Source organism: Apteryx mantelli, chromosome 16, assembly GCF_036417845.1.
Source record: "Apteryx mantelli isolate bAptMan1 chromosome 16, bAptMan1.hap1, whole genome shotgun sequence".
Classification (NCBI taxonomy): domain Eukaryota; kingdom Metazoa; phylum Chordata; class Aves; order Apterygiformes; family Apterygidae; genus Apteryx; species Apteryx mantelli.
This window is the reverse complement of record NC_089993.1, coordinates 10,398,777-10,423,955: the sequence shown is the minus strand read 5'-3', so window position 1 is coordinate 10,423,955 and position 25,179 is coordinate 10,398,777. Positions and strand designations below refer to the sequence as shown.

The window sequence follows — 25,179 nt, the reverse complement described above, 5'->3', positions numbered from 1 at the left end:
GAAGTTAAATCTCTTCTTCACTTTGCAATCAAGATAAAAATAATCCAGAAGAGGGACTTTCAAAATATGACTGTATTTATCCAAATATAATTTTCATTTCATTGCTGCCATCCACTTTTTTTTAACCATTCTCAGCTGCTATCTTAAAATGTGCATTTCTGTGAATAGTAGCAACAAATTGTAATGCTGAGTACTTAGAAGCACAGGTTAACTTACCCCAAATAATTAATGTGTTGGGGAATTAAATCAAAATAAATGAAAGGGTAAATTATTTGGAACAAAAACAAGTTAGCTGGAAGACTGATGCATTTGAGCACCAGTTCCTGATATCCAACAAAGTGTAGTCACAGATATGAACAGTGTTGTGGAATAGGAAAGGAGTTGTTTGTCACCGGTTCACTTCTGCAAGTGACTGTGACTCATAAGAATCTCACACCTTCACTGTGTTTTGAGCATTGTTGTTTCTATAGAGTATATCTTTTTCTGAGAGAGAGAGGGATTGAGAGACCGAGATTTCTTTCTGCTTCCTTTGGCTGGACGGTGTAGTCCTCCTTTGAAGAGCAGGCGTTTTTGCAGTTCTAGTGGCAGCAGTGAGAAAGGATCTCCACTTCTCTGACATTCGGCTGCAGTAAACTCAATTAGTTGTCCATTTTCTCTGCTGAGATTTTTAGAGCAAACAGCCCAATAACTGAGATTAACTTTAACATTGGTTAAGACTATAAATTGTAAAATGTAAGATATAACCGCCATCCATTCCCAAGTATATCTTACATAGATATGAGGTCAGGACGGATGTATAGATGACATGTATATAGTATGTATATAAAATTCTTTAGTAAGATCTATAGTATAGGGCCTAAATGGGAATCAATCCACATTCTGTTGCCCAGCAACAAAAACACATCATTCCCATGTGTATACTTCTTATATCTTTCCCAAAGTGGCAGGTATTTACCAAAGTGGATTTGGTTCAGATTTTATGCAATTCAGTTAGTAACTCTCTTAGAAAATAAGAAAATATTTTTAAAAAGAATCCTCATGATTACTTAATAATAAAATTAACTGAAAATTTTGTAAGTTGCTTTTAAAATAGGGCATATCTTCGAAATAATAGGAAATTTCCCCCAGGCCCATTTCTGTCTACAGCTGGTTTTAATTTTCACTTTATTCTTCAAGTGTGCAAATAAGATGAGCATATTAGGTGGTGTAATTGTTATTGCAAATCTTATTTTCCTTCTTGAATAAGAAAGCTTAGGAACATTAATCAAGAGTATTTGGTCAGCTTGTATTTAAAGTAAATGTGTATTTCTTTGTGTTTCAGTATTTGTTGGGATGTTTAAGCTCTAGTAAGTTTTCTGAAAAACTTTAATAAAAAGGTAGTTTTGCTTTTCCAACTACAGAGAAGTTTGAATGAATACAGAACATAACGCACTTTGTTCTTTAATTTTGAATTAAAGGCCTGAATTTCTTCTTGGCCACTTTCTCTCCTTAAAACATACTAGGAAATGGGGACTGAATTTTCAAATGCCCGTTTGATAGTATCGGTCACGCATAGGGCTGGGTTACCGCTGGGGAGTGGGAGAGTCCTGTTAGGAGCTAGCATGGCTGCGCTGACATCCGTGGGGCTGCTCCCACTTAAACCAATTATTTTGTTGCCTGCAGTACATTTGTCCTTAGTTATAAAACTATCTATCTATCTATCTATCTACAAATGTCAATCTTTATGTAGAAAATCTTAATCATATCTACTCTGAATATTTAAAAGTTCTGGGATGATGTAGGAAGTGTATTGAAATGATTGACACGTCGTGGTTTGATTCATATTAGTAGACTCCAAAAAATAGATTTCACCAAAGGATTATATATATTCTTACAGTATAATGGTTAAATTTCTTTCCTGATTCAGAACCCCATAATATTAGCTGAAAACAAATAAACCTCTGCATGATAACCTTCTAGAATGTTTCTGAGGATTAGTGTCTAATGACCTTTGTATATGTCTAGCACAAACTCTTTTTGAAAAACATATTGCCACTTGTATTCTTGCCTGAACTGATCATCAAAAAGAAGGAAAGCTTCATAAGCATCATTTCCTCCCCCTTCCCTTCTTTCCTGCTCCTCAAAAGAGAAGGAATAAAAAATAAAAGTTTCTAACTTCCATGGAACAATTTTGGAATTAATGGCCTGGTGAATATATTGTTCTCAAACACTAGTTTTTGAAACAAAAGTTTTAAAAGCAATGATTGATTATATGTTTCGTAAATGTCCTTTCCATAGCAACTTGTTACTGATGTTATCTTTTGTTATCACACTAGCGTATTTCTTTGTCTTTTTTTTTTTTTTTTAAATGATGCACATGTGAAATTGTGAAATTAGCCCTTTCCTGCTCCTCATTGGCTACAGTGTAAACATTCATCGTAACCTGTAACGCTGGCTGGAGGGAAGTCTGGTTCTAAATACTTTCAAGCTCTATGTTTTTAGTGAGATAATCATGTTTCCCCTGCTGGAAAGTAAGGTTAATGGTACTTGTGAAATAGTTCATAGGCCTTTCTTGTCTTGGTGGTCTTTAATAATAGAGAAGGGATTTCACCTTCAATATCCCAAAGTTTACACAGTGCAAATAAAGTATTTACACATGAAAAGAAGGATAAGAAAAGCAACTTCCAATGCATTTTGAATTAAAATATTTCTTTAGGCGGTATATTACAGACTAAAGCTCTAATTACAATCGTATTAGACAAGGATAGTAATGTATTGATTAAACTACTTAAAAACAAGGAAGAGATCTGTTGGTGTTGTAGCAATAGAAAAGCAATGTGAAAGAAAAAGCAATCAAAATTAGTATATTTTAGCCTGCAAAACTGAAAAAACTCCCCTCTGTCCACAGATTAAAAGTGTAATATAAAAATACAGTTTTAGAAAATATATGAAATAGGCATTCAGTCAGAAAGGAAAATTTTCACTGAGGAAATAAAACTAGGTAGGGTAGTTGTGTAAAAGGCCTAGAAAAGGCTGCCTGCTGTGGGCTCAAAGCAGCTGTGGTCCTGTCCGCGAGAGCCCCGGGACCGCCAGTGGCGCTCGGCGCACGGTGCCGCCTGCGGTGCAGAAGCTTTCAGGCTGTCTCGCGCAGCACGGCTGAAGCAGGAGGTCACAGCCCTGAAATCCCCCACGCCAGTATGGTCCCTCAGGGCTCTGGCTTGACTAGCAACCAAAGGCTCCCTTGCCTTTGTGGTTAAAAAAGCACGTCGCAGCCCCAACGCTAGCTATTTCAAATGTGCTCTGCTCCCCGCGCCTGCCCCCGAGGTGAGCCTGTTCCGTTTGCTGTGAAGAATATGGCAACTGCTACTATACTTTGAGCCACTGCATGTGTTGAGCAGTTGTACGCAGTAATCAGGGCTGTTATTGGTTCACAAAATAATGTGGGGAATTGTAGATAAAAATGATGTATTTGGGAATTGACTTTTTTTTTTTTTAAGTGCAGTTTCATTTTAAGTGCATGTCAGTTCCAGTAAGTGAAAAATTTTAAACTTGCTATCTTTCAAGAATTAAATTATGGCAAAAGCAGCATAATAAAATGTATTTAATAGATTGTGCTCAATCTAGAGTAGAAATGGAATTGAAAATATAAACACCTTTTTAATGGAATTTGATTCTGTGTTTTATCCTAACTATAAAAAGGAAAATACAGACATTTTCTGATAATAGATCCATGTTGTAAAAGTGTCGCTTCAGATGAATAAACAGATATCCTTTAATACTTCTGACTATGTGTTTATAAGCTCATCAGAGTTTCTGAGGTAGAGAGGAAAAAATGAATAACGTAATTAGTTTACAGTGAAAGTTGTCACTCTAAAATGCTTATAATCCTTATAATTTTACAGTTTTTCCCCCAAACTGTGTGTGTAACTGCAGAATATGGCTAATCACTAGCTAAATCAATAGCTCTTTCTAATTATAAATATAAAAAAAATCCTCCATCTATTTTATCTATATATAATCTATAAACAATAGAGCCAATGTTTTTCAAAGCTGTTTATGCCTGTTTTAAATCTGGAACAAACTTTAGCATTCTAGCTACAAAAAGTTAAATACCAGAAATGATTATGGAGTTAAGAATACGGTACATCAAAGTGGTGTCCTGATTCTTGATAGCATGAAAGCATTTTACTGTGAAATGAGGTGTCAAATAATCAGTTGAACTTTTTTGCTTTTCAGCAACATTGACAGCCATCTTGAAACCTTTTCTGTGGAAAGTGGTATAATTTTTCTAGATGAATAAAAAAAATAAGGTTCTTTTGTCAGGCTAGCCATCGGATAGCTTCCCTGCCATTCAATGATCGAGTCAGAGAAATTCTGGAGAAATGTACCAAAAATGCCTTAAACTAATAGTTTTCACAAAATATATTTTGGAAAGTATAACAGTAGAATAAAAACATCTCCAAGACTCAGGAGGATTTTACCCCAGAGCTAGGGGAGTCCAGTTACCCTGGGACAGGGGTCTTTGTGCCTGAAAACCTGAGCTCAAGTCTTAACAGGGAGTTGAGGTCTATATTGTAATAGAGAAAGCTTTCCTAAAGTGAGCTGAGCGCAGACTGAAACATGAAATAAGCAGGTGGATGGATTTGAAAGAGCTGAGTTGATGTGTAGGTTGTTAATGCAGGAATGAATTGGATTAGGTGGGGAGCTGTAGGAATGACTGGCTTCTGAGTTGAGAGGTTTGACTCAACTAAGAAGTAGAATTGACTCAGAGGGCCAAAGTTTTTTGAGAGGAGAATTGGGCATAGAGAGAAGAAAAATACTGAGAAAGTATTGGGCAGTAGAGTGCATTGTGGCTGTTGGAAATGCCAAATAATAAAGTAAAACTGGAGAATGTGGGGGGCATACGAGAATAAAAGAGTAGAGTAAGAACAGAAGAATGCTGTAGAGACAAGTAATAGAGGAAAGAGACTGAACGAGGCAGATTGGAGTGAAGTAAGGGAATGTATATGAATGATGAGAGAGGAAGGTGGTGGAGAGAATGAAAAGAAGGACATATGGAGAGACTCTCTCATAAGGAATGTGTTTTCCATTATTCAATTTTGTGCACCCGGGAGAGGAGCCATTTCATTAGAAGTGATTGCAATTTCCTTTCAATTATTGAAATGGCAATGGTAACTGAAATAGGAGCAAAAGAAGAGATTCACCACAGGCACAAAACTCATACTTAAGCATTATGTAGAAGGTATTTTATCTTACCTTACAAAATGGACCTTGAAAATGTGTATACTGGTAATTCTAGTATTTTGAAAGATTCTGATTAGGTGTAAAGATTCAGTTCCTCCTAGGGTCTTAGTACAAGATTGTCTGGTGTAATAAGTATTCTGGATTCAGATATGAGCCTATGTATAAAGCAAAATAAGTAATTGGCAGGGAAAGATGGGACTTTGAAAGTCTGGCCAGTCTGGTGGTTATTGAGTGGGCCTGTTCTCTTGGTACTGGGACAACTTTATCCTCCTTTCTTTAATCCTCAACTATACAAGCATTAATTCTCTCCTTCTAGTACCCTGAATATATTTTTGAGAAATGCTTTTTTTCTTGAAATAGCAAATAATTTTACTTGAACTGAGAAATGACAAATTTTTAAGTTTTTATTTTTATCAGGGTGCTTCTTGTCTTTGCAGGACATGGACCTTGTTACAGCCAAGCTAAATGATATTCACCAACTGCTGCTAACATGGATTAAGTCATATTTAACTTTCATATCTCTAGTTTTAACCCTTTTTCACTGATGTTAAGCATATCTTGAATATGCAAGCTGAGCTGAGAATTAATGAGACTATAGCATCACCAAAAATGGGTGACTAAAAGCTAAGCTGATGAAGTGAATTTTATTCAGACTATTTGAAGTTCCTTTTATTTAATATCTGTCTGCCTCCAGTGAATAAGATATTTTTGTATTTAATTAAGAATTAAGATTTCCAAAATGTTGCCATGCATATTTTAGGGTTCTGATGAATCTTTCAGCATATTTCAGGATATTTAGATGTAAAATTCCATTTTTTTTTCTTCATTGTCATCTTTTTTTTAAGTAATAGAAACTTAAAGAAAAAATGCACAAGCAATGTTTTATAGCTGGAGTTGAATATTTGTGTCTTTTTTCTAAAGCAGCAGAACATGATTCAAGCTATTTTTAAAATGTTTTGCATTAGTCTAAAATAGTGTAGTTTTTTACCTTTGGTAAGTATATCATCTGTGTACTTTTCAGTCAAGTTTTGCTCATATAAGCATTCGGTAGATTCTATATTTATTTAAATCTTGACTGTTTTTTCCATATGGCATCAGATACACGTTACTCATCCTGGAATCTTAGTTTCCCCCTTTTAGAATCTGTATCTATATTTCCGCTTCCTCAATGAGAAACTTCTCTCTTGCACTGTTCTAAAATATTGCTGTCTCTGTTTATTGGTATCAATATATTGTAAGTGTGTATGTAAAAAGCTTATGCTTTTTAAAAATGTACATGTGTGTGACACACATGCATCCTCACTAAATAAAAATCTAGCTAACAATTCTTATATGATTTTAAAATACAGATGCTTGTGACATTCTCTGTATCAGGCTATTATGCTTGTTCCATAGGTCCAAGGTATTAACGCTATGGAAAAATATAGGGACTAGAACACTTTTACCTATGTAATTTAAACAGTAACCCTTTCAGATGCAATATTATGGGTGATTCTGACTGTATTTGCATGTCTCTTGATCCATCCCCGCACTCTGTTACTCTTTATCTGTGCCACTCTATCTATGCACATCGTGTATATCAGCCAGGCTTGTCCAGAGCCTCAAAGTCTGCCTAGAGCTCAATTTACTAGTCTGTCTTCATTAAATTAAGTCTCCCTGAGAACTTAAGATAGGTATGTTCTAAGTTCAGCTGGCTCAGCATTGGGTGAATATGCTATTTGTATAGTGTCTGTCTGCAGATGGAATGCCGTAGTGTTAAGGCATGTGTAAAACAAATGCATGTTTTATTTGCCATACAGTATTACAATCAAGAGTTGCAAAGTACCACCATGAAAAGAGTAAAATACAAAAAAAAATAGATAAGACTGTCTTCCGTTAACTTGCTACGCAACTTTTGATTACTAGTGGTTGGGAAATAATGACATTTGAAGTTTTTACCTTCCAAAGGGGTTGAGATCTGTACAGGATTGATTAAAAAACAATACTTAAATCACAACATATTCCTGCTTGAATAACTTGGAAACTTTAGTCTACTCTCTTTCTCTCCACCTTCCCTTCTAATAGCAATAGTCAAAGTTCCAGGTTTTCTTTGTGTTCATTGACAAGTATACACCATTTCTGAAGGAAGTTAAGTCTAATACTCTTGCCCAAAGCTTGCACATGCTTTGCGATTGTCTAATCATTTCTTTTTACAATGTAAAACAGTTTCCAGTTTGATTAAATCACTAAGATTCTTAAAAATTTGTTCCAATAATTATGTGATTTAATTAAAAAGGATTTTATCTTCCATGTATTTTCCTAAATTCTCCAGTAAATGAGGCTGAAGACATGCCTGTGATAGTTTGACACCATATTTCATAGCTAGCCTCTCCATCCACAATAATTTGCCTCATTATTCTACTGAAGCTTACTTATTCAGCGGAGGGGAGAACAAGAGGAGTTTGCAACTGAAAAACCAATAGGTGGGAATGTGCTAAAATTTGGGGAGTATAAGCAAGTGCAGACATATAAATGTGCTTGCTGTCCCTACTGTGTGAAGGTGTCTACCTCTCAACACATTGGAGTTCTAACATTTTAAACTACCACAGCTATATCACTTGCCAATCAAAGTCCTAAATATTAATATAATGTTTTAAAATAGACATTGAATTTTCAATAAAAAAGTTCCACAAACACATAGAGTATTATGTTATGGCCTAGTACATATTATTATGTAGCATCCAAGCCATCAAAGATCACCAGACTGGCCAAAACGATCAAAGCAAACATTTGTACACGATATAAAATAATTGATGATAATTTTTTTCTCTTTTTTTTTCCTTTAATCCCAATTTTAAAACTATGCAGGAAGCTATAATATTCTAAATAATGACAGTTACTAGAACAAAAATGGGCATAGTGGTGAAAGTGGATGATAAGTGTGATTTATTGCATGGCAGTGCAGGACCGTTTCAGGTACATCACTGGTTCTTCTGTCACACGTGTGCACCCCCACAGGTATCTCTGACCTGTCTGGATGAAGTTCTGTTCACAAAATTTGCTCCTTCTGAGCCAAATTCCTGCTCATTAAGTTACATTACCTCCTGGCTGGTAGCATCTGATACCAGACTTTGATATTTATAAACCTAAAACATTGCTATCCACTTAATTACCCTTGTTCACCACTGCACTGATATTGCCAAAGAATACAGCTTAAACAAGATCTCCGTTGCTCAAATCTACATAAACTCTGTAATGAAATTGTGCCTTTCAAAGAGTTCACTTACTAAATCTTGTAAAATAGTTCATAATATTTTTTTCTACAGCTGAACTTAAACGAGCTGATCTATAATTGCTTGTTAAATTTCTCTTTATGGAGATTATTTTAAGAAAATTGCCAGGTTTAGATATTCACAGTCAAATATCAGCATATGTAGCTGAAGATTGCATAACAGCTAGTTCAAGAAGCATATTTTGGAGAACTCATAGGTAGAAGAAGGGAACCATCTGCAGGTCTCTTACAGAAAATAAGTGTACCACCGTAAGTATTTTGGAAAGTATTCATCTAAACATGTTGTTTTGTTAGAAGCCATCTGGTCAGTTAGAGCAATCTATGTGCAAGTGCAGATGGATATGATAGCTCTGGGATCCATAACCCTTACTTACCATTCTTGATCTTCAAAACAGTGCTTTAGTGGAGACCCTGTTTGATGATATATTATTCCCTTGTGTACAGTGACAACTTGAGTGCTCCAAAATCCTGTCTCTCTTTCTTGGAAAGGTAGAGTACTGAAAAAGCCCACAAAAATTTAAGGAAGAGAAAATTTCTAAGTTACAGTCTCAGTGCAGCTGAAAGCAGATTTAAAGTAGGTAGTGTGGCATGAGAGCTTTGAGTAGATGGGAGTGCATAATTTCTATATTGACAAGTTCCCCTATCCCAGGCCCTGAAATAATACTCAAAAGACTTTTAGTGATTTTTTTAATGAGAATTTGAAGTGTGCAACTGAAGAGATAAGTATTTATTTAAATATATGTTCACAGAGTGAATAGAAATTGATTAATGGTACTGAAAAAAATTAAATAATCTTTTGTTGCTAATAATATATTTGGAAATTGCACATCATGCAACAGTGGCACTTCAGGAGGTTTTTGAAGCCATGCTCTTCTAACAAAGGGTGAGATTATTTCTACTACTTACTTTCTTCGATGTAAGGAACCGAAGGATTTCTGACTGTTACCAGTCTGCATGGCAAAACATGTCACTTAAAACCACAATAGTTTGGCCTGGGTGATGGGAGCTGTACAAGGCTCATTCTGGAGAACTGTGATAAGTTCAAATCTCTACTTTGGAAAATATCCATATTTACTACATTCATGAGGTATAGACCTATAGACTTGTGAGGTTGATAAACGTGATTTATAACAGATAACTCCAGGGATGAGCAACTGCTCTGGCATAAGTTCAGAGTGTGTGTTTGGAAAAAGTCCTTTTTCTTGCCATTCTCAGCTTGAATTCTGCTAAAGAGAAGCTTGATGTTTGCCAACAACACAGACTGTCCTGTAATTCACTTTTATTCCAAGACTTCCTAAAAAGTGGAAGAGTGGAAGAAATCACAGACCAGTAAGTGTGTAATGGACTGTACAAAGGCAGCACTCTTCTTCACTGAGATAGCATAGTTTAATGGATTTATTGTTTGAGAACCGGGAGCTGCATAACACGACCTAACAAGGTAGCTGTGTCTCCTTTGAATCAGCGTAATAGAATTGTGTTCTCTCTTCAGTTCCCAAATACCCATTATTTTATCACAGAATTGTGTCTTTTTGAAATTTTGTGGAATTGAGAACAGTATTTTTTCAAGATACCTGATGCTGCAAAACAATGAAAAATTCTTGCAAGTTATTGCATGCTTTCATTTCCTACTGATGAGAGTCACCATGGGGTACAGCAGGCATCAGTCAAGCCCTGCTTGTGTTCTGCAGCCTGTAGTTCAGGTCTCTGTGCAGAAATAATTGCTCTAGATTAAGGAAAGGCCCTTTTTTATATTTGTTAGTTCTCTGTGACATTTGCAAACATTTTTGGCACAAGGTGGCATTTGCAAACATTTTTGACATAGTGTATTTATGTAATCCAGTCTCAGAAATATCGCAAGCTATTCTGTCAAACTTGAGTGAGTTTGTTACAGATCTCCTGAAATGTCAGTGTCTCAGTTCAGTTGCCCTTGAGGAATCTGTTAGCCGAAAAGAAAAAAAAAAAGTATTAAAAATACACTTGGGATAAATCAGTACATGTGTGTATAAGTATACATAAATATATACATTTTACATAAGTGCTAGAATGGTAGATTTTTTTTTAAATCAGTTTGATAATGAAACTGTGACTTTTTTAAAATTTTTCTTTGCATGCAATTATTAGATGGGAGTATTTAAAGAACACAAACTGGTTATTTCACTGGAAATCAACCAAAGATTAAGTTTAATCACTTTTCCAAAGTGTTTTCCACTTTGGAAAGCAGTGAAAGAGACTTTACTGCGAGATAGATATATAAGCTTTGTTCCTTTCTTTTAGCATAGGAAACTGTAAAGAATATGCAACAAAATGTGGTTTAGTAAAATCTGTTTATATATCTTACATTGCAGTCTGTCAGTGCTTATTCATACTCCTTTCTGTGCGACACTCTGACGGTAAGGGATAAATGGATGCACCCATTCAAATACATGAAGCAAATAATCTTCATGAGGGAGGTATCTTTGTATCTGTGCATGTACTTGGCATTAATCCAGACCCTAACAAGTTTGTTTATGCCTAACTGCACACTTTTTGAAAAGGAGGTGGGTTATTTCTTTTCCTCATTTGAACTCGTATTGAAAAATATTTCGGCAGCCATCAGTCTCTTATGTGAAAACAGCATGAAATAGCTATAGGCCATCATTGAAATTCAAAATATCATACAGAAGCTTTGTTCCTTGGCTTTGTTAAGCTGCCAGCTATAAACAGGGTCCGTTGAATTTTGTTGTATTTCAGATGCTATTTTTGTAGTGTATTTTTAATAGATTTGGCACTTTGGTGGTACCAGAATCCATGAACAGTTAGCTGAAGAATTCTAGAATAACTTGATGTAATTATAGGCACTAATCCATTAATAACAAAAATTAATGGTATGCATGCATGTCTATACTTCCCTGTTATATCCCTTCACCTCATTAACGAGTGACTAAAGAAAGTGGTTATTGGAAGTATTTTAGGAATATTCTTTAGAATGCCTCCGAGGCCTCCAGAGAAGTGCTCACGAGGTGCAAACTGCCAGTTCAAAAATGCAAACTGACCTAACAGTTGAGGTCTGTGCAGAAATAATAGAGGTAGCTTCACCGCACAATTCTAGTTTATCTGCAACATGCAGAGATTGCACAGATACTCTCCCAACGCTGTTCCAGTGTGGCCCTAACCCAGGACCGTGTCACTGGAGTACTTTGCATATTTACAACATCCATCTATGTATAAAGTCAGGCTGTTCTTATCTCAGATGATGTAGTCAGAGTAGCTGCAGAGTTGCAACTCCTCATGCAAATCTGCTTTGTAGTGAAGCAGGTTTCTTGAGTTTACTCATGCTAAAATAATCCAGTTTTAGTCAGAAATTACAAGGAGGATTTGTACTGCGGCAGATATAGGGATGGCTGACACCAGTTTCTCCAGGAGTGGACCAGAGTCATTTTTCCTTCAAGTCTTCCTGTATGAATTGCACAATCCCCCAGAGTTTGATTACCCTAATAGTACTGTGAAGGATTATTTTTGGATTAAGATTTTAGGTGAAACCTAATTGCACTTAGTATTGAGAGTTTAGTAAAACACATGATATATGGTAAGAAGGAGAACCACTAGTATGTGTGTCTGCAGGGATTGCTGTTCAATGTAGAAAGCGTTAGAAATCTGTGCCTCATAAACAGCTTGCATAAAATTGCTTGATTTTGCAAATGCAAAATGAGCCAAAGAGCCTGTTTCTTACTAATCCATGTCTATTTTAACTCTGAAATCGTTTATGAAATTTTAAGAATTTAAGAATTTTAGAAGAATTCATAAATTAGTTCTTTGTAAGAGATTAAATTAGTGTAAATACAGTTTCTGCATAAATCATGAATATACAGAACAGCTCCATATCTCTGACTCTTTTTAAAAAGTCTTTCCATAGAATACTCCTACCGATTAAAGGAGATAAATCTCAAAGCACTAGCTAGTGAAAAGGACTGTGACCAAAGGGAAATAAAATGGGGCTGGTTTGTGTTGTTGGGCAGAGGGAAAATTTTATCATATTTTTACCATTAGTGCTACAGCTGAGTAAAATGCATCTAAATCTTGAAGACTCCAACAAGCTCCAGTGCCCAGCTTTTTCTAAGCACAGGGCAACTGTACTTTTAAGGGGAAAAAATTGCTTCACGTCTCTAACTGTAGAGCTGCTGTTACTGCAGTCAAGTGGATGTGTATAACTTATTCGGGGCATAAATAGGCTTCCCGTTGTATCTGCAGAGTCCTTGTCAAGCCAGTGCAGTAATATTGCAAGGAGAAGCTGTAGGGGCATGCTATATATGGGACCTTCTAAAACTTTTCTCTTCCCCTGCTGCTTGCAAAGCAGAACTACCCCAGCAAAGATAAAATTCTGCATCATCTTGCTACCTCCTGGTACTGCATGCGTTCCTGTGCAACACTGACCTGTACAAACCCATTCTTCATTGAGCCATTTCTAAACCAGGCAAGGCGCTACCTCAGCAGCTTTTGCAGTTACTGCTTAGTTCAGTGTTTACTCCGAGCCATTAAACGCAGTGCCCTCTCTCTTGGTGGACTGGTCTTTCAAACGCCCAAATCTTCATAGGGCTGAAAGCCACAAAATGCAGAGGGGCGAGTGCAGGAGGAGCGTCCTGGGGAGCTCACAGGCAAAAGATGCAAGTGGCTTTTTGGTGAGCCTGCGACTTCCTTACGGCGTGAAACTCAGCTGGGCTGCAGAAGCAGCTACTCTGAGTGTCAGCAGCTGTTTAGGGGCTTCCTAACATAGCTGCGAAATGAGAATCCTCAGCAGCCCCCGAGCTGAGCTGCTGCTGCCCAGCTCCCATGCAGCCCCCATGCTGGAGCTGCACTTGACTGGCTGTGACCAGGGCCCGAGTCATGCTGCTCAGAGTCACCTTTGTCTTAAATTGTTTCTTTCTTTTCCTTTATATCCAGGCAAGGAGAAGCTTTATTGTAATTTTTTTTCTTTAATTTTGAATTCTTTGGCAAAGTTGCACCTGCATTAGATAGGGCCCAAGCTGATATACTTTTTAAAGGTTCTGAATCTGATGATACCTGTTAGAGAACTGACCCCAAATTTCAGTAGCTCATGGCCAGCAATGTGCTGTGCATGTAACACACTGGAGTCAGCAGCAAGCTTTGCTTCCTGTTAGCCTCAAATTTAACTTTTTAATACCTTCTATTATATGTGAAAACCCTGGAGTAGGAACCTATGCAGAAGATTCACCTTGTTGCTGTTGCAAAGATTTTTTAATTTTTTTTTTAATTGCTTGGATCAATACATGTGAGAACCCATTGACCTCTCATTTTTACTGGCTATTCATGCTTAGGATTTCTTTTTCATCCCCTTTAGATTAATTTATTTATTCCTGGCATTTAGTCTACTTTAGGATTATTTTTTATATTCTTCAGTATCCAAGATACACTTCAAGAAGTTGATAAATCAATAAAACAAAAGAAAACAGCTTTCTTGAATTCTCTCAACTTTCCCATACTCAACTTTGTTATTAACGCTTCAGTCAGAAAAACAAAAAAAAAAAATTGTCAAATGATTGTATTTAAATTTAAATACAATAATGAGGCTTATCTTCCTGACAGGAGTGAAGTCTGTCCTTTTAAGACAGAAGGAGTCTTATCACACGCCCAGTCTGTGAGGATGAAAAAGGTTAATCTTCACTACAGTAGAGTTATAAAATACAAACTTTTGCTTTTGTTTCCTGGCTTTGGGTGATTATCATGTATATCCTTAAGGTGGCAGAATCACTCAGGTTTGTATTCTGTACAGTGTAACAGCAAAGGATGGTAGCTTTGGAAAAAACAAAAGATGCAGATGTGCCTTCACTGATTCAAGATTAAGAAAGGTTGGCAAGGAATTAAACTGCAGCAGTATGGAATTTTAAACCTGCACCATATTTCTCTGAGAGAAGTATATGATACTTCCTTTGTCCTTCCAAGAATTATCAGATGAGTGATAATTAAAAAAAAAAAAAAAAGCCTATGTTTATCACTGCCATTTTCTTTTTACAGAGAAAATAATTGCATTCTGACTAAACAGAAAATCTGATTTTGATTGCTGATTACTATGGTCTTCTCTTGGCTGGCAGACCTGATGTTTGTACAGTTTCTGTCTAATCCATCAAAAACGTTACATCCCAAGTTGGCTTCATTAGTTATTTACTGGGCAATGTCATACCTTCTTTGATTAGCTTCCTTTTCTAGGTTGGATTAAATGTAAATATTAGTCCTTGTCTTCATTACCCAGAATAAAGTCAGCATTTTCTTTGTTATTCTGTCCACAGTACTCAATTTTGTACTTTATTTACATATTTTCCCCTCTTGATTACTTTTGTTTACATGGAGAGTACATGTTCAATTCCACTATGCCTAGTCTCAGCTCTCCGTGATTCAACATCCTTCTGCAGGTCGACAATTTCTATATGCTGAGCAATTCAGTTTTTGAAATTCTTTAGCTTAGAGAAACTAAATATAATAGGCTAAAATTAGGAACAATAGAAAAAACTCCCCAAAGTTGAGGTGAAGCCATTCTGTATTTCTGAGTTTTTAGGCCATGGACCAGCTTGATCACTATTAATTATCAAGCTGATGGTCAGATTGCACTAAGTTGCCTTTAGGAGTTAAAAAAAAAAAAAAAAAAAAAAAAAAAAAAAACAACAAAAAAACACCCCAAACCCAGCAAGAATGTTTGCTATAAAGCACTGTTCGTTTCTTTTTTGTTCTTAACATATCTTCCATAAAAGACTTATGATCCTGTAGAGTTTTAGGAGCAGATTTTCTGTTTGTTAATTTTTCATGTTCGCAGTTATTGTTAATATGATATCTATTCAAATCTGGATCTGTGCTTGAGAACGGTCATGTCAGCTCTGTTCTGCCTTGTTGCATATGTTAATGTCATGCTGTAATCTTCATGAGAAATGAAGATACTTGAGAAAAGCAGCTGATACATCTTAACTTGATGGAGCAATTAAAACTCAAGCACTTTCTTGGAAGATCAAAACAACATGTTTTGATCACAACTTTTTTCTTATCATTCCATTTGCTCTTATGGTAATTGTATAAGAAGGGTTTTGTTATTAAAAAATAAAATAATCATCTTAATTGTTTGTGGAGGTTTTTTTTTTTTTTTTTGATGAGCAGTTTACTTGTGAATTCAAATCAAAGACAGCTCACCTGCTTTATTCCCATGGAGACTATTTAAACTATGCTGAAAATGTAAACACTGTTGCCTGTGGGCAAATATCCTTGCCTGGCTAAATCTGGGGCAAGGAAGAGTCAAGGAGCAGGGAGGGGACAGAGTCTCTCAACAAGGAAGCAGCAGCAGCCCAGCTGCCCCATGGTCATTACTTCCGGACCAGAACTAAAGCAATCGCAGCCGTTTGCGCCCTTGCTCAGCTGGGAAAATAGTGGATTTCCAGAGCAGGAGGAGAGTAACTGTACTGCATTCCTTCCAGCCCACAAGTCTGCCAGGATTTGCTGAAATTATACAGTCACTTATATGTAGTTATAGTATAGTTATGTAGAAGGCTTTAAGTCAGAAATAGGAGCTAAGATATTAACTGAAATTAGTCTGACCGAGTACATTAGTAGTTCGTTAACAACTAAATGATAGGTGTCAACAGGTAGGAAGAATCCTTCTAAGTTTTCAGATTTTTCTTCTTTGTGATACTGGGAAAATTAGAGGAGATGGTAAATCTCTTTCTCATCGCTTGGCATTGAAAGGTGGTGTGACCTTTGTTGTCGCTGTCCTGTGTAAATTGGAGGTGGGAAGCTTGCAACTGTTAATATATAATGCCTTTTACTGGCATCATATATATCAGTATCTGAGAACCCACTTTCTGTCATTACTTCCAATGCCAAACATATTATGTTGTTTAAAAGTTAATTTGGTAATTAAAGTTGTTTCCATTCCATGTCATTTTTCCATGCAAACAACATGTGAATTTGGAGGAAGAAGTGCCTGGCTAGTCAATGTAATGCACTGCTGTCTCAGCAAATTTAAATTTCTACTTGTCAAACAAGAATTTTACTCCCTTTATTTTCACATATAAGATGCATTGTGAATCCTGATGCATAATTCTTCTGTTTTTAGTTACCTCAGTATTTTCAATAAAAATATATCCTCGATCTGTCTCCACTTTTCTTAAAGATGATAATTACAGTACTAGCAGGAAAAAACAAACCCAGGTATTCACTGAACACTGTTCTTCTGAAAGCAAATCCTACATTTTGTTATTATATAAACAACCTTGGAACATGTTCAGCTTCTAAACCATTTGTTCATTATATTATACCGTCACTGAGAAGTGGTAGATTGTAATGCTTACATAAATTCAACTAGCCCCACATAGAGTAGAGTGTTGGCAATTGCTAGATGTACATGGATAGACTAGCTAAATTTATCATCTTTCAAATAATCATTGAAATATATAAAACATAGTCATATTAAATATAAATAAATGGTGTTTTATGGCAAACTTTTTCTTATATGTATGTTCAATTATTATTGACTTTCTAGTTAATTGTGAAGGGATCATAAATGTGAGTACCATACCTGTGCATATGTTCCACAAAAAATTGAAAGCAACTGTTTCTAAATGCAGATGCCAATACGCGTTAGAAAGCCAAGGACCAGCCTTTAGGTACAAGTATCGCTCCAAAGTTAACTGATGAGGGGTCATTCTTGCAGGGTGCTGAGCATTTCCTGAATGAAACAGAGTACATTCAATCCAAAATTAATCACAGGTATTCTTTATTTTATAAGTTATGACTAATGGATGCTAACTGGTCCCTGTACAGTAACCCTTGTGTTATGCTAACTTCAAAGTAAAGTCAGCATAAGAAAAAAAAATAGATCATCAGAATTATGTGAAGTGTCTTGGCTTACAGAATTGTTCAAATATCAGTGCAGATGATGTTTATGAAAAAAGTGCTGATATGGAAACTGATATCTAGCATGAGAATGTTCAAGTTGGGATCATTCAGATTAGAACAAATTTAAGCATGTGTTTGTAATTATTTCACAGCAAGAAGAGATTGAATGCATTTTTATTATGAATACTATGTTCTGCTGTGGAAATATGTATTCTGAAGTAGAAAGAGTTGTGTATTAATTAAACAGTTGGATAGAATATTAGAATGGATGTTTTTTCACTTTGTGGTCAGTTCAGATCTAGTGTCGATAGGAAGCGGTTGTCCAGTTTTTAACCTGTTCTAATAGACTGTCTTCAGGAGTTTCAATGTCTATCAGATTTTACTGTAGAGGGATTATCTTACCCGTATCTTTCCATCTCTTTTGTTAATAGCTAATGATTTAAAAATTTCAACTCAGTCATTCATATTAACAGACAGAAATCACTGTCTCTCATTAATAATTATATATCATTTCTACAAAATTGGGAGTGATGACAGCAATGTGGCTTCAACTATTTTTACATTCAGCAACTGGAAACAAGGATATTATCCAGATCACTGCAAAGTAGGAGTGACTAGACTGTATAAAATGATTTGATAAGTCAGAGTCTTGGTAAGTAATGCCACTAAACAGGTATCACAGCTGATTGTAATGAGCAGAGATGATGTTGGGAAATGTGCTGGCAAGTCAGAATTAGTTCTGACTTGTCTTAAAAGGATCTTTATCATATAGGTATTGTTTAATATTACCTTTTTGAGGAGGATGTCTATCTGAATCAAGTTTTCCACATTAAATATTGTGGTTATAGCCAGAAATCAGAAGATTATCGTGACAAACAAAAACATGAAACAGAAACCAAAAACTGATGGAAAAAAAAAAGTCATCAAATTTATTGACCAGCTAATGCCTTTCTTCGTGAACCATTTTTAATGTGAAAAATACTTCGTAACAACTCAGGCAAAACTAGAATCAGGACTGTCTCCAGAGATGTGCTGAGGTAATATATATGAAAAACCTGATCCTGAGCTTTGCTATTCTCCCAGCATGTGCTTAGTACTTCCATTCTCTAATCTCAGACCGGTAGAAAAGTTCTTCCAGTTACAGTGCGTTACTTTATTTAGTTTTTACAAGAAACCTCTCTCTCTAATTTTATCCTGAAGAATAGACTGAATGAGGTGGAAAATAAATTTCTTTATGTGAATATTCACAACATTGACTAAGAGAATACTGCAGTTCCAAGTATTATCTATGTAAAGAGCAACCCATAGAGCATAGTTTAGTTTGATACGTGGAGAGCCAATGAATGGGAGGTATGAATAAACTCGAAGCTGATTATAAAAGAACAGTTATTGTAAGCTATTCTCCGTAGATGCACCTCGGGCAGAACCTGACACCAAGACAAAATCAATGAAACTGAATTGGTATCCAAACAAATGCTGGGCAGATCAATCAGGAATGCTTAAAAGCTAAACAGTGACCTGATGGGAAGAAGGCATTGATTGTCTCAGCAGGATGCTTTCTTCTTCAGACAGAGGCAAGGTGAGGATGTAGAAGAGAAGTCAAGTCTTTAGTATTTCAACATTCTTCTACTGAACAGCCTAACACCTGGCAAGCATCCTAATTCCTACCAGGCTTAGCCTACAAAAATAAACCCTGTAAAGATTTCAGTGGCTGAGAAGGTCATAGAATGAAAAAAATATTGTATTAAAAGTGAACCAGTGCAACTCAGGCAGCTGTAGATTTAAAGAGTAAGTTTTTGCCACAGAGACTTGGGGTAGCTGTTCTGGAATAGTTATTCCCAGGAAACTTGCTGTGCTCCTGGTATAAGAATACCTTTCTCTGGTTTAGTTTTACATATTTTAAATTTGTATTTTAATCTAAGTGGACTATCAACTGTAGGTGAACTGTAACTCTTGCCAAAAAGCTGGCTGGAAGCCTTTTCACTGAATGAGGCAAGTGAGAAAGTGGATTTACAAACATTGCATATAGGTATGCTTATTCCTTTCTTCTCAGTCCCAAACAGATTGGCAAAAATAGATTCAGAACAAGTCTTCCAGTTTCATCTTTATATGCATTTGCCAAAAATACTGGCAGGACCATTTTAAGGTGTTCATGCTTTTGCCTAAGAGTCCGTGGAATATCTGACCTGCCAAAGGGTAAATTGGTTTAGAAAGGTGTCTCAATTAATGCCAGCTATTCTAAGTATAATTTGGCCTCTACGCCAGAACTAAATCATTAAATCCAGGAGACACAACAGAAGGGAGATTCTTTTTCTCCTACTTTGTTAACATGGGTTTGGGGGTTGTTGTTTGTTTGTTTTGCCCAAATTTAGTAGTTAAACTTTCTGGCTGTTACTTGAAAGTCAGCATTTTCACCATAGAGCAGAAAGCTATAGCTCAAATAGTCAAGTGAGCTGGCAGGTTTTCTCATGAATTTTTTGAGTGAGGGCTAAGGAAAGGAAAGGGGCTTAAGATATATATTTTTTAGTGTGTGACCTTTTTACTACTCTGAACTTTTCTTCTCCATACATCTGTTTCAGTTGAAATGGATCTGGCCAGCAACAGCTGAATGCAATTTTAGCTATTGGTTCCTTTTTCATGCTGGATGAGTGAAGATCTAATTCCTGTGTTATAAATTGCTTTCTGTAAATGTACGTTACACAATGATTTTTCTTAAAATTTGGATTGTTGTTTTAAAAATTAGGTTAGACATTTAAGGCAAACTATCTCTAATTTGGTTATCAGATATCTGTAGTTTTGTAGTAGCATCATTTAAATCAGCAAAATTACTTACAATTTTTTGCCCTTCATTCACACATATTGGTGTTTGTGTAACCGCCCTAACACCATCTTATTAGCTCAGCCATTTCTATCAAAACAGATTCATATTGATCCATATCTCTTCATTTTAGGAGAATTCATTTTGCACATTTTGCACTTTTTTCCTTTAAAGGAATTTCCCCTCCAGAAGGGAAAAGTGACTTCCCATTGGGCTGACACTAATGTCATTTTATGGACATGCCAGCAGGAGGAGCTTGTGTATAAAAATGTACGTTCAGTAAAGCAATCCCAAATTATAATAATTGCATGTAACACTGTGCTTTCATGGCATGAACATACAATATAAACTTCTGTATATCCGTAAAGTAACTGTCTGTCTGCCTGATCCTGAAGCGCTCTTAGCAGTGGCCATCATGCTGGTAAATTAACTTATTTTGATACAAGCCAGATAAGGCAAAAATTTAATTTTATTCGATTGTATATCTGATATTTACCTGCTCTCATGTTTACATGTTCTGAAAAATACATATTTAACACAAAAACACATTTCTGAGATCCCATCCTATGCTCTATTTGAGATACATTATAGAATATAAACATTGCATTGTAGTATTTTTAGAGATAGTATAAAAATAATGAGTAACAATATTCATGTTACTGAAAGAAATCCATGCTAATGAGCACAGCTGAAATTGGGTTCACAGTGATGATCAGAATCCCGTACAGCAACTTAGATAGCGTTGTTGAGTTTCAAAATAAAAAGTCATGGGACCAGAGCTGTTAGGATGGAAATCTGTCTTTGGCTACCAAGAATTAATAACATGCTATATTAATTTCTAATGTTTTGATTTTATTGACAAGCAAATAAAGAAATAAAGCTCTAATTTGTAAATCTTGTTATTATACAAGAGGAGGATGTGTAGCACAGATATTTTATGCATTTTTTTTCATGTAAAGACTTCCTACTTACCTAGGAAGACGAAGTATTATATTAAGAGTGCAGTGAAATTAGAGGATTTTTCTAAATTAAGGTTACTTTGGACTGTTCTGCTAGGAAATTTCAGACCACTAAAATACATTGCCATTAAAAATATTTTCTATTAACGTTTAACATCTGAATTGGGCACAGATTTTTCTGTACTGTTTTTCTCTTATTTTAGTGAAGAATAGTAAATATGTGCGTTAAAGTTGCAAAGCTAATGGCTCCCAATGATACAGCTGCCTTATCTTGCAGAAGTACTCTGGTTCCTGAAGGTGAATTTTCCACTCAGACCCAGGACTTGTAAAAGGCCTGTGCTTTGCTCAGATCTCTCCCGTGTGGGTGCTCACAGCGCTCCAGAGTGGAGCCTGAGTGTGCCTGTGCCTTGTACAGGGCTGTCTGAGCTGTGAGGAAAGTCACTGCAGGGAAAAGAGAACTATAGGGAGGAAATTAATTGCTTGTTTTAAAATATATGCGTATTTATTTAATCTGGCAAGAACTGCAGATGAGCACCTCTCTTTGACTTGTTAACTCACGCTGAAGATAGGTATTCTAAGTTTCTTTATGTATAAAAATAGGCTTGATTTTATATGCTGTGTAATTTTGTTATTGCCTAGCTGAGCTGCAAAATGCAAAATTTAGTATATTTATTGATCTGTATGTAAGCAGTTTAATTTAAAACCATGTGGAGTCCTCTACAAGAATGGCAAAAGTACAACACTATCCCTTTATACTGTAGTTTCCCGAGGAGTCTATAGCCTCTGAATGTCACCTAGGTAAGCTGGAATTTTCTGTTACTGCTTGTTGTTGAACTTAATGTACTTCTTTTCTGAGTCTTTTCAAAAAGGCTCATTCATGTACGACTAGTCTGTTGTGGGTCAGAAGAGACTGAAGAATTCCCAACAGGGATGTATTACTAATGTACTTCATCATGTAATGATACATCCATCCATAATTAGAGGATTGTTAAGTAGAGCATCATCCAAGCTCTTGTCTATTTTGCTTGTACTTTTATCACTTCAAAATGCTTATCCCACCATTTCTGAACTTCAACCCATAGAGATACGCTTTTATCTTGTAATTTGCGATCTTCCATAAAGTATTAAAAGTACTACTAGTTCTCATTTTTGAAAGAGCCCATTTGTAATTCACACTTGAGACAGCAGTAAAAAGAATGCAGTTCTGTGTAGTTAAAGATGTGTGCTGTACTTTGCAGTCATGTGCCAGGCTCCCATAACATCTGCTTTTTTCATGTTCAGAATAACTACGAAACAATTTGCACATAATTTAAACTAGTTATTCCCCTCTTTGTTTCTCTTTTTCCTAGTGATATCCAACCTTCTGGAGAACCAGTAAGCAAAAGCAATCGCTCAAGAGTGACTACGCGTTTCCCCAAACTCTCTCGCAGTCATCCGAGAGAGCCCCGGAGCCTGGAACCTCAGAGCGGTGATCTTTGACCCTGTCGTGTAACTGTGAATACTGGCACCATGTACTTTAAGTTGCTTTGTGATTCCTTCCTTGACTATATTGTTGATTATATAAGCTCCTGAAGAGACTACAGCTGCATCAACTTAAATCCTGAAAAGAGATATTCATTGCTAAGGGTCGTATCCTGATTAAATACTTTGGAAGGCGGTAATCACTTTCTCAAATGAATATGAGGGCTCTTCACTAGAGCTCCGCAAACTGATAGGCATTTTCTTTGTTTTGTCAAGCTGCATCGGACATATTCTTTCCTTTGTTCTTCTAAAGTTGTTCTGTTACTATGAATTCCTTGTTTGTATCCTGGTGTCTACCGGCTGCTGCAGAGAGACATGGGTATCATGTCAAGACAATTTTTCCTTTAGAAGAACAGTTATGATTATCACTACTTAATATGTCAGAAAGATGTGCTTAAAAGAACCTCACTAATTTATTACCTTTTGTAAATAGAAAGACTGTTTTGTTTTCTTTTTTAATTGTAAACCTCTGATACACACAAAGGTTTTTAAAAAACTTGACAAAGTAACTGAGAAGGGAAAAACAGTACAGGTGGCAAAAACAGCTTTTGTATGTTTGTAGTTAGGTATTCCCAATAGCTTTCATTTGTGGAAAGTAATTCTATAAAATCAGAGAATGTAATAATTTTTTAGTGAAATTTCAGTCTTGCTGTAAGGCTGGGTGCAATATTATTAATTTCTACAGACTACCACCAGGATTCACAAAGTTAACATGGTACAAAATAGCATTTTCAAGTCTTGGGTTATATTTTGTCATTGATTTGTTGCTGGCGTTACAAAACAGTCCTTCATCATTAAAGGGCAGCTTGGAATTCTTACTTTATAAAACCCTTCACATGGTATTACTTAAGAATTGCCTGAAATGGAAGTGCCTGTAACCCATCACCAGTTATTGAAAAGTAATTTGTAATGGTATTATTGTGAGTAACTAAAAAAAAAAATAGCAAGAATTATTATAAGTGATGGAAGTTCTGACATGGATTAACTGGAATCCAGTTCAGTATCCATTAGTTGCACTGCCGTAGGCAGTTAATTATATATTAGTTATCTTCTTTTCTTTATTAAGTTTAAGCAATGTACATTCAAATTTTCTATCAAATGTATTCTGTTTTTCCTTTGTGTAAGAACATCTTTCTTCTCGGAAGTTCTTTGGATAATCTTACTTAAATTGGTGTATCTTGTCACTTTATTGTTCATTTATTATATTAAATTCTCACATCGGTAGATACTGAAGTCTAATATTTCCCTGCAGGAAAACAAGCTAATTATTAATAATGCACTTTTTATGTCAGTGCTTTATTAAGGTTCTAACAAATTGGAACTCCCGTTCTGCAAACCTGCAATATGGTCGTGTATTGCTTAGTTCGGTAAGTGGTCCAGTCATTTTCAGTGGCACTTCTCAAGTGAGGACGGATCCAATCTGCAAAGTGAGCAGTGTCTGTGGGCTCGTACCTGACTACCAATCTGAGCCACAAATCTTGTATTCCTAACACTGAAAAGCGTAGCATATATATTGCACTGAACAGCAGAATGTGGCAAAGAGGAATGGTCAGAAATTTCAGTAGATGAAATACCAGGAAGTAAAATCATGTCACAGAAATGAAATAAAATTGTTAGTCAGTAAGAGATCTATTTTACTAAATAAATAAATAAATAATCTAAAAGGACAGCTTGGGAGCCAGATGATTTGGTTTGTACTAAAAGATGAGTTACTGTTAGCGTCTTGTATAGACTACAGTGAGATGTTTATTTAAGGAAGAAAAGAGAGTGAGTAGCTTGCCAGTTAATGCCTCTCTAAACTCTTCAGTTTTATATATTGCTGATAATCTCAAGTTTGTCTTTGATGAAGAAAATAGTGGCTAGAACAACGGTCCCATTTTGAAAAGATTCTGAAGTTGTATCTCAATGTGGTCTAGAGACTTGGTTAGCAGAAAAATAACACATCTTTTAACACTGAATTGCAAGTGAATCTGAAAGAAAAAGCTGTGCGATCCTTTGTGATTCATCTGTTTGTCACATGAAGCTGTATTAATATTCAGGAAATAACTCACAAATTAAAGTACTCCTTATCTGTATTCAGAAAGTTGAAAATTGGTAAGAAAGCTAATTTAGCATGCATAGACTAAATTTAAAATTGTTCTTTTTTAGTTGTTTAGAAGGAATTTTTCTCATCTCTATATTTGGATCTTAAAATTATTTTATTCCTGATTACTTTACCTCTTGTAATTTTTCATATATGTATATAGATTACACAAAAATACTAAACTTGTTTATTGTGTACAAGTTGTTCTTTGCTACCTTTACCTGAGTTGTATATAAACTGCTATGATTACAGTCTGCAAACAATGTTCACTTTGTGATACAAGATACTGTAATGAGTGCATTATTAGTCCACTTAAATGCTTACCTGTGGTTTCTTTAAAACCTAAGAAGAGAATTAAATGAAAGCCTTTCTTCACAGGTCAGCTTTCTCACTTTATTCACCTGGTTACTTTAGAAGATCAATGAGATACTTG

General features: G+C 35.7%; 1 protein-coding gene across 2 annotated transcripts in view; it reads left to right on the top strand.

Moving 5' to 3' along the window:
• SNX29 (sorting nexin 29) overlaps nt 1-24,866 on the top strand; it is a 157,570-nt gene extending 132,704 nt beyond the window's left edge. For both annotated transcript variants that reach the window (XM_067306486.1, XM_067306490.1), the window contains one exon: nt 22,492-24,866. In XM_067306486.1, the coding sequence (XP_067162587.1) occupies nt 22,492-22,621 (130 nt within the window). In that variant the 3' untranslated portion in view covers nt 22,622-24,866. The remainder of the gene's footprint in view (nt 1-22,491) is intronic.
• Nucleotides 24,867-25,179: the final 313 nt, after the last annotated feature.